This window comes from Bombina bombina, chromosome 2 (genome assembly GCF_027579735.1).
Source record: "Bombina bombina isolate aBomBom1 chromosome 2, aBomBom1.pri, whole genome shotgun sequence".
NCBI lineage: Eukaryota > Metazoa > Chordata > Amphibia > Anura > Bombinatoridae > Bombina > Bombina bombina.
The window spans coordinates 930457562-930475506 of NC_069500.1; the positions used below are offsets into that span (position 1 = coordinate 930457562).

At 43.2% G+C, this 17945-nt stretch overlaps 1 protein-coding gene across 3 annotated transcripts in view; it reads right to left on the reverse strand.

Moving 5' to 3' along the window:
• AFF1 (ALF transcription elongation factor 1) overlaps window positions 1-17945 on the reverse strand; it is a 349069-nt gene that overhangs the window by 33716 nt on the left and 297408 nt on the right. For all 3 annotated transcript variants that reach the window (XM_053703375.1, XM_053703376.1, XM_053703378.1), the window contains 4 exons: window positions 3852-3946; window positions 2631-2868; window positions 1188-1282; window positions 996-1059 (listed from right to left, as the gene is read on the reverse strand). In XM_053703375.1, the coding sequence (XP_053559350.1) occupies window positions 996-1059; window positions 1188-1282; window positions 2631-2868; window positions 3852-3946 (492 nt within the window). The remainder of the gene's footprint in view (window positions 1-995; window positions 1060-1187; window positions 1283-2630; window positions 2869-3851; window positions 3947-17945) is intronic.

The following is a 17945-nucleotide window of genomic DNA, read 5'->3' on the forward strand; positions in this document are numbered from 1 at the left end:
TTTAAACCCATTATGGATGTCAGTTGGTCAACCTCCACATCCTCATACTGGACGTCGCCATCTTGGAATTGAACTATTCCTGCACTGTGACAGAAGCGCTACACATCAATGACCGTTTTTTTTCTTTATTAAATGCATTGTGCACTTTGGGGTTGTGCGCATGATACAGAGCAGGATATTTACATATCTACAGTAGCTGCAACGCTCTTATCGTATATAACTTAAGTAGTGTATAAAACAACCAGTTAGTCCAGCAGTTTAATTATAGCAAAGGAGTTTAAAGGACATTAAAGGGACAGTCTAGTCTGAATAAAACTTCCATGATTCAGATAGGGCATACAATTTTAAACAACTTTCCAATTTACTTTTATCATCAAATTTGCTTTGTTATCTTGGTATCCTTTGTTGAAAGATAAATCTAGTGAAGCTCATATGCTAATTTCTAAGCCCTTGAAGGTTGTCTCTTATCTCAGTGCATTATGACAGTTTTTCACAGCTAGACAACACTAGTTTGTGTGCCATATAGATAAAATTGTGCTAATTCCCGTGGAGTTATTTATGAGTCAGCAGGTCTCTCAAAAAGATTGATATAAGACGGCAGTCTGCAGAGGCTTAGATACAAGGTAATCACAGAGGTAAAAATTATTAATAAAAACCGTGTTATGCAAAATTGGGGGGGATGGGTAATTAAGCGATTATCTTTTTAAACAATAAAACATTCTGGAGTAGACTATCCCTTTAAACATATAAAATGCTCTGATGAAATTATAGCAGGAAATAATAAAGTTTGCTGCCCATTTTAGCAGATGAGCCTTCTGGACTTTCTTACGTATTATCCTATCTTCGTTTAAACAAAGCGCAATCACGTCTTACAGCATAACAGAAAACAAAGGCACGATTCCAAGGCTGTCACTGCATGGGACCTGGACCATGGAACATACTGACCTAATAGAATCCATAATTAAAACAACAAAATAATCAAAGATTGCTCTCACCATGGCGTCAGCTTTGTGCTTTAACTTCTTGGCCTCCTTCATGTAATGCTCCGGTGAATATAACCTAATTAAATAAAAGGGGAAAAAGGCCAAAAACGAAAATTACAACAAGGGCAGGAGACAAGATACAAGTGTATGATGTTAGGCACTTGTCCATAAGGATACTGAGAAATAAGAATACAACAAACGTACTTTTCTTCAAACTTGAGCTGAGGTCTTGTTGGCTTGGCATTACCATTTGGCAAAGAAGGCACTGGAAAAGGGTTTGTTTTATTTTCTGTAGACCCCTGGAAATTTTTATAAAGAATTTAGTCCATAACTGTTCTTTAAAATTACTGTCGCTCAATTAAGCTACTTGTAACCCCTAAATGCCTGTTTTTGATTTCATATAAACCCTCAATACCAATACAAAAGGAATCTCTTATTTTTATGAGGTCACATATAAGTTGACAAAACTTAAAGGGACAGTCTAGTCAAAATTAAACTTTCATGATTCAGATAGGGCATGCAATTTTAAACAACTTTCCAATTTACTTCTATTATCTAAATTTGCTCGATTCTTTAGATATCCTTTGTTGAAGAAATAGCAATGCCCATGTGTGAGCCAATCACACAAGGCCTCTAGGTGCAGCAACCAATCAGCAGCTACTGATTTTATCTAGATATGCTTTTCAGCAAGTGATATCAAGAGAATGAAGCAAATTAGATAATAGAAGTAAATTAGAAAGTTGTTTAAAATGACATGCTCTTTCTAAATCACGAAAGAAAAAAAATTGGCTTTCATGTCCCTTTAATGACACCAGCTTTACTTAAAGGGACATAAAACTTTAAATGGAATATCCTATCTTTCATTATTTGTTGTAAAATAAATAATGAAAATATATATATATAAAAAAATATTTCCCCCACTTTTTCTGTAATTTACCTTAGAAAACTATTTTCTTGCTACTCCCCCACCTGCCCAAAAAAGCTGGGGTGCTCACCACAAGATCCAGAACCTTAATCATGCAACACACAGTGACTAATTAATCATAGCAACCGTTAATTTTTATCTGTCCATGACTGACCACAGTAAATCAGATAACATAAGTATACAAGGATTTTCAAACAGTATGTGCCTTGATTGTGCAAACAATTTAAAAGTTTCAAATCATTTAGTTTGTATGCTTCTAATTTGCTTCCTTGCTGATATATACACTAAACATATAAAACATGAGTTTGATGTCCCTTTAAAAAACATTTTAAATGTCTGTACTTAATTAAGCACTAACGTCTTAATACATTTTAAAAAATAAACATACACAAAAACCTCAGAACATACTTGTAAAAGATTCCATAAATTCAGCGCATTAAAGATGTTTTGTGAAACCTGACTGGATGCTAATTTAATTGCACGTATAGCAAGAATAATTTATTTTTAGATCTCTGGCAAGCTGTTCATTAAAATCAGCTCTCTAAACCTTACAGACAAATCTCATACATGTGTTAATAGAGCAAGATTAAATAACAATACAGCATTTGTTATTTTAGTTGAGAGAGGTGCACTTCCCTTGTTTACCAAAATAAGTGTGTTACGCCAGACAGGTTTCCTGTGCAGGAACCTAGTGCAGAGGATAAAATGTGTATCTGAGTTACCTTGCTGTTTTTGACATGCTCAGAGTGCTTTTCTTCCACCTTCCTGTGCTTGGAAGAGGAAGGATCTTTGTGACTGTTTTTGTTTGTTGTGGATTGCTGGCTGCAAGTGCTGCTCTCGCTAGGGCGCCGTTTTTGTGCAACCTTTTCTGGCTTCTTATGCGCGTGCGGTGTAGGCGACGCAGCTTTCTGAGGCTGCCGATGTTCCTTGTGCAAGCTTTCAGAAGAGGATTTATGCACTCTGGAGAGAAATAGTTAAATTGAATACAAGTCAGTTTTTTTCTGACTGACAGAGGGAAAAAGAAAATCACCTAAAAGGAGAATTTTATTAGAAATATCAAACCTCAGAGCAAGGACTTAAAGGGACACTGAACCCAAATTATTTTCTTTTGTGATTCAGATAGAGCATGCAATTTTAAGCAACTTTCTAATTTACTCCTATTATCAAATTCTTTTCATTCTCTTGGTATCTTTATTTAAAATGCAAGAACGTAAAGTTTAGATGCCGGCGCATTTTTGGTGAACACACTGTGTTGTTCTTGCTGATTGGTGGGTAAATGGAAAAATTGATAGGAGTAAATTAGAAAGTTGTTTAAAATTGCATGCTCTATCTGAATCACAAAAGAAAAAATTTGGGCTCAGTGTCCCTTTAAGGCCATTAAATTAAATAATAATAGATGTTTAAATCATTCTCAAATCAGTTAAAGCTAATGAATTATATTTCCTAGTCAAAAAAAATTGTTTTACACAAAGTATATTTTAATATTTAAAAAGTAATCATTTTGGTTAGAGCCACTGTTTTGGATAGGGTATGCAATTTTTAACAACTTTCCAATTTACTTTTATCATCAAATTTGCTTTGTTTTCTGGTATTCATTTTTGAAAGCTAAACCTAGATAGGCTCATATGCTAATTTCTAAGCCCTTGAAGGCCGCCTCTTATCTCAGTGCATTTTGATAGTTTTTTACAGCCAGACAGCGCTAGTGCATGTGTGCCATAGATAGCATTGTGCTCTCTCCTGTGGAGCTACCTAGGAGTCAGCACAGATTGACTAAAAAGCAATGATAAAATAATATTTCAGCTCACTAGTGTGTCATGATATTTGGTAAAATAAATACAACACTATTGCTTGGTAGATCATGTTTAATTTTACAGCACAATAAGTGCTTTTATCAATACCAGCAAATTTACAGATGCTAAAATCTTTTTGCTTGTTATACTCACTTTATTGCAGATGATTCTTTGTTATCAGATGAAGAGTTGGGATTTTTTTCCAACTTAACTTTCTTGTGTGTCCCATTTCTCGCAACTTCTTCAACCTAGTTAAAGAATATAAAAAATAAATATAAAAAGGAAAATGAGAATAGATAGGCAGCTTTAGCCCACAAGAGTAATGGAAAAATATCCTTTAAAAAACAAAATGTATGCAATTTCTTTTTCTTTCTGGACTTTGAGAGTCCATAATGTCATTCCAATTTCTAGTGGGAAATTCACTCCTGGCCAGCAGGAGGAGGCAAAGAGCACCCCAGCAGAGCTGTTAAGTGTCACTTCCCTTACCCATAACCCCCAGTAATTTGGCCAAAGGGAAATGGAAAAAGAAGATCACACAAAGGTGTAGAGGTGCCTGAGGTTTAACAATAAATACTGTCTTAATTAAGGGTGGGGTCATGGACTCTCCGTGTCCGGGAAGAAAATGTATCAGGTAAGCATACATTTTGTTTTCTTTCCTAAGATATGGAGAGTCCACAACATCATTCCAATTACTAGTGGGAACCAATACCCAAGCTAGAGGACACAGAATGAACAGGGAGGGAGAACAAGACAGGCTGGCCTATACAGAAGGCACCACCGTTTGAACCTCTCCCCCAAAAGAAGCCTCAGCAAAGGCAAAAGTATCAAATTTGGAAAAAGTATGCAGAGAGGACCATGTTGCCGCCTTGCTAATTGGTTCCACAGAAGCTTCATTTTTGAAAGCCCAAGAAGAGGAGACAGCCCTAGTGGAATGAGCCGTAATTCTCTCAGGAGGCTGCTGTCCAGCAGTCTCATAAGCAAAACGAATCTTACTTCTCAACCAGAGAGGAGAAGTGGCCTTCTGACCCTTACGCTTTCCTGAGAAACAAACAGGCAGAAGACTGACAAAAAGCTTAGAGCACGCACAACATCCAAGTTATGCAAAAGACCTTCCTTATGAGAAGAAAGATTAGGTCAAAAAGGAAGGAACAACAATTTTCTGATTAATGCTTCGATCCGAAACCACCTTAGGGTGGAAACCCCAATTTAGTACAAAGGGCCGCCTTATCCGCAAGAAAGATAAGGTAAGGCGAATCGCACTGTAGAGCCGGGAGTTCAGAAACTAATAGATAAAGTAAGCTTGCTCCTATGTATTGATAAGAATTGTTGATTTGTAAAAGTTTGTTACTTGCCTATTTTGGTGTTGTATATATGCAGAATCCTACTGTTAAAATTTTGAATTGGGGGTTGCCATTCTTGACCACTGTGATTGTATTTAAACAGTTGATATTATGGTACTGCACTTAGGGCAATCAAAAGTTAATACATCCGTGGCATGTATAAATAAAAGGCAAATGGATGATAGACATCAACTTGTCATGCCTGATGAAGCCCTGAGAGCTATCAGCTGTAGGGTGAAACACGTGTAGCTGGAAGCTGGATAGACACACTATGAGCAACTAAATAGTGTGTACATTTTCTGTTCACTGAGCCCATTCCTCTCCTCTGATTGAAGGGACACTTTCTACTTGAACTGTATTTGTACCAATTTTCCTGATTATGGGACACCAGTCTTGGAAAAAAAAGCAGCAGCAACACCCAGCTAGTGACATCACAAATTGGAGGCGGACACACAGAGTCAGTGTGTTTTGGAAAAAACCTGTCCTGGCATAAGGGGTAAGAAGACCCGCATATTAACAGATACCAAGTCAGAGCTGCTGAGTCCCTGCGGAAGATCTGGTGGTCCGGAGGAGGACCGCTGGTCTGTTTACATGCTGCAGTGATTTATACTGTGAATTCCCTGTCACTAAGAAGAGAGGCTTACTTAGCCCTGTTTTGTTACACTTATATGAACTGCAACTTGTTGTGGATACATTGTTCACTATTCCAGGTGGAACTTTAACAGATTGCAAATTACGTTGTGCCACATTACATGGCTATGATATATTTTAAGTTGCAACATTTGTACCGGTAACATTTATTCAGGGATCCCTGATAAAGGCTCAGTTGAATTTGTTTTTTTTTTTATTGCCCTAATAAATATTAATTTGATTTATCTCAATATGAGTGTGATTTATATACTGATTTGTTCTTAAAGGGACGTGTCTGTACTTTTGTATTTGATTGGCTTAATAAGGGGTTGCAGGATTAGGGTTTACTGTTGGTGTTCTCTTTGATCTATCTCTCTCTCTCTCTATATATATATATATATCTCTGTGTGTGTATATCTCTCTCTCTCTCTGTGTGTGTATATCTCTATCTCTCTCTCTGTGTGTGTATATCTCTATCTCTCTCTGTGTGTGTATATCTCTATCTCTCTCTCTCTGTGTGTGTATCTCTCTCTCTCTCTCTCTCTCTCTGTGTATCTCTCTCTCTCTCTCTGTGTATATCTCTATCTATCTCTCTCTCTGTGTGTATATCTCTATCTCTCTCTCTCTGTGTGTGTGTATATATCTCTCTCTCTCTCTCTCTGTGTGTATATCTCTATCTCTCTCTCTCTCTGTGTATATCTCTATCTCTCTCTCTCTCTGTGTATATCTCTATCTCTCTCTCTCTCTGTGTATATCTCTATCTCTCTCTCTCTGTGTGTATATCTCTATCTCTCTCTCTCTGTGTGTATATATCTCTATCTCTCTCTGTGTGTATATATCTCTATCTCTCTCTGTGTGTATATATCTCTATCTCTCTCTCTCTGTCTATATATCTCTATCTCTCTCTCTGTCTATATATCTCTCTCTCTCTCTGTGTATATCTCTATCTCTCTCTCTCTGTGTATATCTCTATCTCTCTCTCTCTGTGTGTATCTCTATCTCTCTCTCTCTCTCTCTGTGTATATCTCTCTCTCTCTCTCTCTCTGTGTATATCTCTCTCTCTCTCTCTCTCTGTGTATATCTCTATCTCTCTCTCTCTCTCTGTGTATATCTCTATCTCTCTCTCTCTCTGTGTGTATATCTCTATATCTCTCTCTCTCTGTGTGTGTATATCTCTATATCTCTCTCTGTGTGTATATCTCTATCTCTCTCTCTCTCTGTGTGTATATATCTATATCTCTCTCTGTGTATATCTCTATCTCTCTCTGTGTGTATCTCTATCTCTCTCTGTGTGTATCTCTCTATCTCTCTCTCTCTCTGTGTATATATCTCTATCTCTCTCTCTCTCTCTGTGTGTATATCTCTATCTATCTCTCTCTCTGTGTGTATATCTCTATCTCTCTCTCTCTCTGTGTGTATATCTCTATCTCTCTCTCTCTCTGTGTGTATATCTCTATCTCTCTCTCTCTGTGTATATCTCTATCTCTCTCTCTGTGTGTATATCTCTATCTCTCTCTCTGTGTGTATATCTCTATCTCTCTCTGTGTGTATATCTCTATCTCTCTCTCTCTCTGTGTGTGTATATCTCTCTCTCTCTCTGTGTGTGTATATCTCTATCTCTCTCTCTCTGTGTGTATATCTCTATCTCTCTCTCTGTGTATATCTCTATCTCTCTCTCTCTCTGTATGTTACGGTTACCCTTAGTCTCGCTGAGAGATGGACCGCTTAGTAGCCTGGATCCCTATTGCTAAAGAGGGGAGAAGCTGCTTTCCATAGTATTCTATATGAGTCTCGCAAATATAGAATAATCTCCCTTAGCTGCAGTACAGCTAGGATACCCTTCTGCCCACAAAAACGAGTCAACGCTGCGATTGAGGGTCAAACAAGAACTCAGGACTGGGATGCCCAGCCTGCTTTTTATTAAGGTTACATGCACACAGGGCACTCCCAGGGGGAGAGGGGGGGAAGCACAAAATCCCCCATCACACATTTAGATAGAGAGCACTGTCCTTTGACAGGCCACAATAGGATTACAGTACTTAAGATAACAAGTTTACAAGTTCATCTTATCAATTAGCAGTCTGGCTCCAGAGGTGATTAGACAATAGTTTCTAAAAGCTGAAAAAAAAGAGTTAACTCTTTATGAAATGAAACTTGTTACGGTTTTCTTGGAGCCCTTCTTAGGCGCTGGCTTGCTGGTTCAGGCATTGCTGCTGGGAAATAAGCTCTTCACAACAAAATAACTAATGCTTCTGTAACATTGCTCCCTTTCTGTGGAACACTCTGGCAGACACGGTCTGACCCCTTTTCGGGGCAGACTAAGGCTGTCCAGACCGCTGGTTATGCGGGGCTGAGGTCGGTTTGTCTGGACAACCCGTCGGCGTTGCCATTCTGTTTCCCAGGTCTGTAAGTAATGGTGAAATTGAAGGTTTGCAACGATAAGCTCCAACGTAATAGCCTGCCGTTATCTCCAGAGACCCGGTTCAGCCACACCAAACGGGTTATGGTCGGTGACCAGAGTGAACTCCTGACCATATAAATAGGGAGTCAATTTCTTTAATGCCCACACCAAAGCCAAACACTCCTTTTCGACCGCTGCATAGCTGACTTCGCGGGGCAGGAGCTTCCGGCTGATGTAGGCAACTGGATGCTCCCCTCCATCTTCGCCTACTTGGCTGAGGACGGCTCCCAGCCCGAACATGGAAGCATCTGTATGGACGATAAAACGTTTGTTAAGGGCTGGGGCCGCCAAGACAGGAGCGTTAATTAGAGCATTTTTGAGAGCCTGGAAAGCCGTTTCACAGTGGGGAGACCACAGGACCTGTCGAGGTAAGTTCTTCTTGGTCAAGTCAGTCAGGGGTTTGGCAAGTGTGCTGTAGTCTGGTACGAACCGTCTATAGTACCCTGCCGTGCCCAGGAAGGCTAGGACCTGAGTCTTAGTGATGGGGGTGGGCCAATTGGCGACAGCTTCTATTTTGGCCGGCTCTGGTCGCTGCTTTCCACACCCCACCCGGTGACCCAGGTACTGTACCTCGGCCATCCCAAAGTGGCATTTTTCTGGCTTCAGAGTCAGGCCAGCAGCCCGGATCTGATCCAGAACCATTCCCACATGAGCTAAGTGGTCCTCCCAGGACTCACTGTGGATCGCTATGTCGTCCAGGTAGGCGCAAGCAAAACTCTGGAAGCCATCCAGGAGCCTATCCACCAAGCGCTGGAATGTAGCTGGGGCATTCTTCATCCCAAACGGCATTACCCTAAACTGATATAAGCCGAATGGGGTGACGAATGCCGACTTGGGGATAGCCTCCGGGGCCAGGGGAATCTGCCAGTAACCTTTGCAGAGGTCAATAGTGGTCAGGTAATTTCCCCTGGCTATACGATCGAGTAGCTCGTCTACCCTGGGCATAGGGTAAGCGTCCGTCACAGTATTTTCATTGAGCCTCCGATAGTCTACGCAGAACCGGGTGGTCCCATCTTTCTTGGGCACCAAGACAACTGGGGAGGCCCAGGGACTATCGGAGGGCTCAATTACCCTGAGCTGGAGCATCTCATCGATCTCCTTCTTCATTCCTGTCCTAACTGCTTCGGGGATTCGGTACGGAGCCTGGCGCAAGGGAGCTTGTCCCGGAGTATCTACCTGGTGGGTGGTTAAAGTAGTGTACCCTGGCTTCGGGGAGAAGGTGAGGTGTTTGGACTGGAGGAGTTGGTTGAGCTGCTCCCTTTCAGTGGGGCTAAGTCGGTCCCCTATCTGAACCTGCGCCACTATACCTGTGGGGAGGCTCTTTTCTAATAGCTCTGGAATGGGTAAACTGTCGGGGTCTTCCTGAGGGGAACAACATACGGCCGTCACGTTCTCTGGTCGCTCAAAATATTCCTTGAGCATGTTTACATGGAATGTCTTTCTAAGATTGTTGTCGTGGCAGCTAGCTATCACATAAGTGGTGTCTCCCCTTTTCTCTACGATCTGGTAGGGACCCTGCCAGGACGCCTGCAATTTGTCTGTCTTCACCGGCTTAAGTACCAACACCTTTTGTCCTATGGTGAAGATTCTCTTTCGGGCCCCCCGATCGTACCATACTTTCTGTCTTCTCTGGGCCAACTGGAGATTAGCCCGCACGGATTTGGCTAATTGCTCCATTCGGTCCCTGAGTTCCAGCACGTATGGCACAATTGGGACACCGTCAGCCTCCATCTCTCCCTCCCAGTGCTCCCGGATCAGGTTTAGGGGTCCCCGTACCTTTCTTCCGTAGAGCAACTCGAAGGGAGAGAACCCTGTCGTTTCCTGGGGCACCTCCCGATAAGCAAATAGGAGGTGCGGCAGGAAGCGTTCCCAGTCTCGGTATTCCTGAGTGAACGTCTTGAGCATTTGCTTGAGGGTCCCATTGAACCTCTCACACAGCCCGTTCGTCTGGGGGTGGTATGGGGAGCTTAGGAGGGACTTAATTTTGCAAACCTGCCAGAGTTGTTGGGTCAATTCTGCCGTAAATTGGGTGCCTCGGTCGGATAGGATTTCTTTTGGAAATCCTACCCGGGAGAACACCTGTACTAGTGCATTCGCTACCGTATCCGCTTGTATGTTGGATAGGGCGACAGCCTCTGGGTACCTGGTAGCGTAGTCCACTACGGTAAGAATGTATCGCTTACCGGAGGGACTAGGGGTAGCCAGTGGTCCCACTAGGTCAATAGCAACCCGGCTGAAGGGTTCCTCTACAATGGGCATATTTACTAGCTGGGCTTTAGGGTGATCGCCTCGCCTTCCTACTCGTTGACACACATCGCAGGTGTTACAGTAAGTTCTAACGTCAGCATGCACCCCTGGCCAAAAGAACGTGTGAGTAATGCGGTGTAGGGTACGGGTAACGGCTAGGTGGCCTGCTAAGGGGATGTCGTGGCCTATTTTGAGGATTTCTTGACGGTATTTGTGGGGCACTACCAGCTGTCGCCTACGCTGTCCCCTTTTCTCTGTCCAGCGGTATAGTTTCCCTTTTTCCCATAAGAATGTTTCGTTATCTGCCCCGCCCCCTCCGGTCTCTGCTCGTTCCCGGTACTTTTGTAAGGTCGGGTCAGTCTTAGACTCTGCCTCGAAAGCATCTGGGGTGTCCCAGGGTATGGGGCCTAACCTGTCAGGCAAGGTCGGGGTAGGTCTTACCTGTGTCTCCCGCACTGGTGAAAGCTCTCGCTCCGTCCGGGCTTGGGCCCGTGTAGTCACTGGGTCCGCCTCGTTGTTGCATACTGGAGCATAGGCAGAAGTCATGGGGCCCAAATCGTTGCCCAGTAGTACTTCGGCAGGTAAATTATCCATTAGGCCCACGTTCACAGCCCCCTTTCCCGCTCCCCAATCAAGATGCACTTTAGCTGTTGGAATTTTGTACACATCCCCCCCCGCCACTCTAACGGCCACCGTCTGTCCGGATCGCTTATGCTCTGGCACCAAATGACTCTGTACCAGCGTGATAGTAGCCCCTGTGTCTCGCAATCCCTCGGTAGATCGCCCCTCGAGCCATACCCTCTGCCGATGGTGCTGGCGGTTATCTGAGGCAGCATATACAGGGTCTGCCTCGTGAAGCGGCCCCACATATCCCTCCATAGGGGCCTCTTGGTTAACACAGAGGGCCCGGGCCGGACGATAGGACCCAGAGGGGTAATTGTAATTCCTGGGTGTCTGGCGCGTATTAAGGGGGCAGCTAGCCATGAAATGCCCTGGTTGCTTGCATCGGTGGCAAGTCGGTCTGGGACGCTCAGAGCTGTTATTGGGTGGTCCTGAGTGTCGGACGGGCCCTGTGGGCACCGGGGCTCGGAATTCAGCACGAGGGGGTGCACGGTAAACCTCTCTGGGTTCGACCCGTGCTGGAGCTCGGTAGTTCATGGGTTCGTGAAGACGGGAGTCATAATGTTCATCGGCCAATTTGGCTGCTTCTTCTAAGGTAGAAGGCCGCCTGTCTCGCAGCCATTCCTTCCCTTGCTGTTCCATGCCATTATAAAAATGTTCTAAGAGAAACAATTGTAAAATTTCCTCCCCAGTCACCGCTTTACTTCCGCTCAGCCAGTGATTTGCCGCTCTCCGCATTCGGTGCGCCCATTCCATATGGGTATCGTTAGGCTTCTTTTCCGTGCCCCGAAACTGTCGGCGATACGTGTCCGGAGTTACAGCGTATCGTCGCAACAGTGTCTCCTTAACTAGCTCATACTGTGTCACTTCATCAGCACCCAGAGTACGAAAGGCTTCCAGGGCTCGCCCGGATAGTTTCCCAGACAATATCGTGGGCCACTCTCTGTTGGGAATCTGGTGCAGGGCACATTGCCTTTCGAAGTCCGCCAAATATTCATCAATCCCTGTCTCGCTCTCTAGGAAGGGTCGAAATGCCGCATAGGGTATCTTGGGCCTCCCAGCATTTTCGACAGGGATGATTACCTGCGGGGCTTCAGCATTGCGGTGTGCGTTCGCTAGGTTGAGTTTGTGGGCTCGAGTCTCTCGTATATCCTTGTCCGCCTCCGCCATCAACTGCTGTACCAATTCCATGGAGGGGTTCGGCCCGTATAATGAGAGCCTTTCCCGAACAATCCTGGTTTTTTCGTCACTAATCGTGGTCGGTGTTTCCGCCATTGTGAAGCTCTGATCCAGTTCGGTCAATTCTGTGATCAGCTCTCTCCTCGGCCGGTTGCTGGCGTACCCCCCTCTGCTTTCAAGTAAATCCTTTAGGGTTGTACGCTTCAATTTTTCGTAAGCGCTCTCCATCCGTTCTGTACCTCTCCTAGGAAATCCAGGAAAATCCCGCCGCTGCCGCCAAATGTTACGGTTACCCTTAGTCTCGCTGAGAGATGGACCGCTTAGTAGCCTGGATCCCTATTGCTAAAGAGGGGAGAAGCTGCTTTCCATAGTATTCTATATGAGTCTCGCAAATATAGAATAATCTCCCTTAGCTGCAGTACAGCTAGGATACCCTTCTGCCCACAAAAACGAGTCAACGCTGCGATTGAGGGTCAAACAAGAACTCAGGACTGGGATGCCCAGCCTGCTTTTTATTAAGGTTACATGCACACAGGGCACTCCCAGGGGGAGAGGGGGGGAAGCACAAAATCCCCCATCACACATTTAGATAGAGAGCACTGTCCTTTGACAGGCCACAATAGGATTACAGTACTTAAGATAACAAGTTTACAAGTTCATCTTATCAATTAGCAGTCTGGCTCCAGAGGTGATTAGACAATAGTTTCTAAAAGCTGAAAAAAAAGAGTTAACTCTTTATGAAATGAAACTTGTTACGGTTTTCTTGGAGCCCTTCTTAGGCGCTGGCTTGCTGGTTCAGGCATTGCTGCTGGGAAATAAGCTCTTCACAACAAAATAACTAATGCTTCTGTAACACTGTATATCTCTATCTCTCTCTCTGTGTGTATATCTCTATCTCTCTCTCTCTCTCTCTCTCTCTCTCTGTGTATATCTCTATCTCTCTCTCTCTGTGTGTATATCTCTATCTCTCTCTCTGTGTGTATATCTCTCTCTCTCTGTGTATATATCTCTATCTCTCTCTGTGTATATATCTCTATCTCTCTCTCTGTATATCTCTCTCTCTCTCTCTCTCTGTGTATATATCTCTATCTCTCTCTCTCTCTGTGTGTATATCTCTATCTCTCTCTCTGTGTGTATATATCTCTCTCTCTGTGTATATATCTCTATCTCTCTCTGTGTATATATCTCTATCTCTCTCTCTGTATATCTCTCTCTCTCTCTCTCTCTCTGTGTATATATCTCTATCTCTCTCTCTCTCTGTGTGTATATCTCTATCTCTCTCTCTCTCTGTGTGTATATCTCTATCTCTCTCTCTCTCTGTGTGTATATCTCTATCTCTCTCTCTCTCTCTGTGTGTATATCTCTATCTCTCTCTCTCTCTCTGTGTGTATATCTCTATCTCTCTCTCTCTCTCTGTGTGTATATCTCTATCTCTCTGTGTGTGTATATCTCTATCTCTCTCTCTCTGTGTGTGTATATCTCTATCTCTCTCTCTCTGTGTGTGTATATCTCTATCTCTCTCTCTGTGTATATCTCTATCTCTCTCTCTATCTCTCTCTGTGTGTGTATATCTCTATCTCTCTCTGTGTGTGTATATCTCTATCTCTCTCTGTGTGTGTATATCTCTATCTCTCTCTCTCTCTGTGTATATCTCTATCTCTCTCTCTCTCTGTGTATATCTCTATCTCTATCTCTGTGTATATCTCTATCTCTGTATATCTCTCTCTCTCTGTGTGTGTATATCTCTATCTCTCTCTCTGTGTGTATATCTCTATCTCTCTCTCTCTGTGTGTATATCTCTATCTCTCTCTCTCTGTGTGTATATCTCTATCTCTCTCTCTCTGTGTGTATATCTCTATCTCTCTCTCTCTGTGTGTATATCTATCTCTCTCTCTCTGTGTGTATATCTCTATCTCTCTCTCTCTGTGTGTATATCTCTATCTCTCTCTCTCTGTGTGTATATCTCTATCTCTCTCTCTCTCTGTGTATATCTCTATCTCTCTCTCTCTCTGTGTATCTCTCTATCTCTCTCTCTCTCTGTGTATCTCTCTCTCTCTCTCTCTGTGTGTATATCTCTCTCTCTCTCTGTGTGTATATCTCTCTCTCTCTCTCTGTGTGTATATCTCTATCTCTCTCTCTCTCTCTGTGTATATCTCTCTCTCTCTCTCTCTCTGTGTGTATATCTCTATCTCTCTCTCTCTCTCTGTGTGTATATCTCTATCTCTCTCTCTGTGTATATCTCTATCTCTCTCTCTGTGTATATCTCTATCTCTCTCTCTGTGTATATCTCTATCTCTCTCTCTCTCTGTGTGTGTATATCTCTATCTCTCTCTGTGTGTATATCTCTATCTCTATCTCTCTCTGTGTGTATATCTCTATCTCTCTCTCTCTGTGTGTATATCTCTATCTCTATCTCTCTGTGTGTGTATATCTCTATCTCTCTGTGTGTGTATATCTCTATCTCTCTGTGTGTGTATATCTCTATCTCTCTGTGTGTGTATATCTCTATCTCTCTGTGTGTGTATATCTCTATCTCTCTCTCTGTGTATATCTCTCTCTCTCTCTGTGTGTATATCTCTCTCTCTCTCTGTGTGTATATCTCTATCTCTCTCTCTCTGTGTGTGTATATCTCTCTCTCTCTGTGTGTGTATATCTCTCTCTCTCTCTGTGTGTATATCTCTCTCTCTGTGTGTATATCTCTCTCTCTCTCTGTGTATATCTCTCTCTCTCTCTGTGTATATCTCTCTCTGTGTGTATATCTCTATCTCTCTCTCTCTGTGTGTATCTCTCTATCTCTCTCTCTCTCTCTGTGTGTATCTCTCTCTCTGTGTGTATCTCTCTCTCTCTCTCTCTCTGTGTGTATATCTCTATCTCTCTCTCTCTGTGTGTATATCTCTATCTCTCTCTCTCTGTGTGTATCTCTCTATCTCTCTCTCTCTGTGTGTATCTCTCTCTCTCTGTGTGTATCTCTATCTCTCTCTCTGTGTATATCTCTCTCTCTCTCTCTCTCTGTGTGTATATCTCTATCTCTCTCTCTCTGTGTGTGTATATCTCTCTCTCTCTCTGTGTGTATATCTCTCTCTCTCTCTCTGTGTGTATATCTCTCTCTCTCTCTCTCTGTGTATATCTCTCTCTCTCTCTCTGTGTATATCTCTCTCTCTCTCTCTGTGTATATCTCTCTCTCTCTGTGTGTATATCTCTCTCTCTCTCTCTCTCTCTGTGTATATCTCTCTCTCTCTCTCTGTGTGTATCTCTCTATCTCTCTCTCTCTCTGTGTGTATCTCTCTCTCTCTCTGTGTGTATCTCTCTCTCTCTCTGTGTGTATCTCTCTCTCTCTCTGTGTGTATCTCTCTCTCTCTCTGTGTGTATCTCTCTCTCTCTCTGTGTGTATCTCTCTCTCTCTCTGTGTGTATCTCTCTCTCTCTCTGTGTGTATCTCTCTCTCTCTGTGTGTATCTCTCTCTCTCTGTGTGTATCTCTCTCTCTCTCTGTGTGTATCTCTCTCTCTCTCTGTGTGTGTATCTCTCTCTCTCTCTGTGTGTATCTCTCTCTCTCTCTGTGTGTATCTCTCTCTCTCTCTGTGTGTATCTCTCTCTCTCTCTGTGTGTATCTCTCTCTCTCTCTGTGTGTATCTCTCTCTCTCTCTGTGTGTATCTCTCTCTCTCTGTGTGTATCTCTCTCTCTGTGTGTATCTCTCTCTCTGTGTGTATCTCTCTCTCTCTGTGTGTATCTCTCTCTCTCTCTGTGTGTATCTCTCTCTCTCTCTGTGTGTATCTCTCTCTCTCTCTGTGTGTATCTCTCTCTCTCTCTGTGTGTATCTCTCTCTCTCTCTGTGTGTATCTCTCTCTCTCTCTGTGTGTATCTCTCTCTCTCTCTGTGTGTATCTCTCTCTCTCTCTGTGTGTATCTCTCTCTCTCTCTGTGTGTATCTCTCTCTCTCTCTGTGTGTATCTCTCTCTCTCTCTGTGTGTATCTCTCTCTCTCTCTGTGTGTATCTCTCTCTCTCTCTGTGTGTATCTCTCTCTCTCTCTGTGTGTATCTCTCTCTCTCTGTGTGTATCTCTCTCTCTCTCTGTGTATATCTCTCTCTCTCTCTGTGTGTATCTCTCTCTCTCTGTGTGTATCTCTCTCTCTCTGTGTGTGTATATCTCTATCTCTCTCTCTCTGTGTGTATATCTCTATCTCTCTCTGTGTGTATCTCTCTATGTCTCTCTCTCTCTGTGTGTATCTCTCTCTCTCTCTCTGTGTGTATCTCTCTATCTCTCTCTCTGTGTGTATATCTCTATCTCTCTCTCTCTGTGTGTATATCTCTATCTCTCTCTCTCTCTGTGTGTATATCTCTATCTCTCTCTCTCTGTGTGTATATCTCTATCTCTCTCTCTCTGTGTGTATCTCTCTCTCTCTCTCTGTGTGTATCTCTCTATCTCTCTCTGTGTGTATATCTCTATCTCTCTCTCTGTGTGTATATCTCTATCTCTCTCTGTGTGTATATCTCTATCTCTCTCTCTCTGTGTGTATCTCTATCTCTCTCTCTCTCTCTGTGTGTATCTCTATCTCTCTCTCTCTCTCTGTGTGTATCTCTCTCTCTCTCTCTCTCTGTGTGTGTATCTCTCTCTCTCTCTGTGTGTGTATCTCTCTCTCTCTCTGTGTGTGTATCTCTCTCTCTCTCTGTGTGTGTATCTCTCTCTCTCTCTGTGTGTGTATCTCTCTCTCTCTCTGTGTGTGTATCTCTCTCTCTCTCTGTGTGTGTATCTCTCTCTCTCTCTGTGTGTGTATCTCTCTCTCTCTCTGTGTGTGTATCTCTCTCTCTCTCTGTGTGTATATCTCTCTCTCTCTCTGTGTGTGTATCTCTCTCTCTCTCTGTGTGTGTATCTCTCTCTCTCTCTGTGTGTGTATCTCTCTCTCTCTCTGTGTGTATCTCTCTCTCTCTCTGTGTGTATCTCTCTCTCTCTGTGTGTATCTCTCTCTCTCTGTGTGTATCTCTCTCTCTGTGTGTGTATCTCTCTCTCTGTGTGTGTATCTCTCTCTCTGTGTGTGTATCTCTCTCTCTGTGTGTGTATCTCTCTCTCTGTGTGTGTATCTCTCTCTCTGTGTGTGTATCTCTCTCTCTGTGTGTGTATCTCTCTCTCTGTGTGTGTATCTCTCTCTCTGTGTGTGTATCTCTCTCTCTGTGTGTGTATCTCTCTCTCTGTGTGTGTATCTCTCTCTCTGTGTGTGTATCTCTCTCTCTGTGTGTGTATCTCTCTCTCTGTGTGTGTATCTCTCTCTCTGTGTGTGTATCTCTCTCTCTGTGTGTGTATCTCTCTCTCTGTGTGTGTATCTCTCTCTCTGTGTGTGTATCTCTCTCTCTGTGTGTGTATCTCTCTCTCTGTGTGTGTATCTCTCTCTCTGTGTGTGTATCTCTCTCTCTGTGTGTGTATCTCTCTCTCTGTGTGTGTATCTCTCTCTCTGTGTGTGTATCTCTCTCTCTGTGTGTGTATCTCTCTCTCTGTGTGTGTATCTCTCTCTCTGTGTGTGTATCTCTCTCTCTGTGTGTGTATCTCTCTCTCTGTGTGTGTATCTCTCTCTCTGTGTGTGTATCTCTCTCTCTGTGTGTGTATCTCTCTCTCTGTGTGTGTATCTCTCTCTCTGTGTGTGTATCTCTCTCTCTGTGTGTGTATCTCTCTCTCTGTGTGTGTATCTCTCTCTCTGTGTGTGTATCTCTCTCTCTGTGTGTGTATCTCTCTCTCTGTGTGTGTATCTCTCTCTCTGTGTGTGTATCTCTCTCTCTGT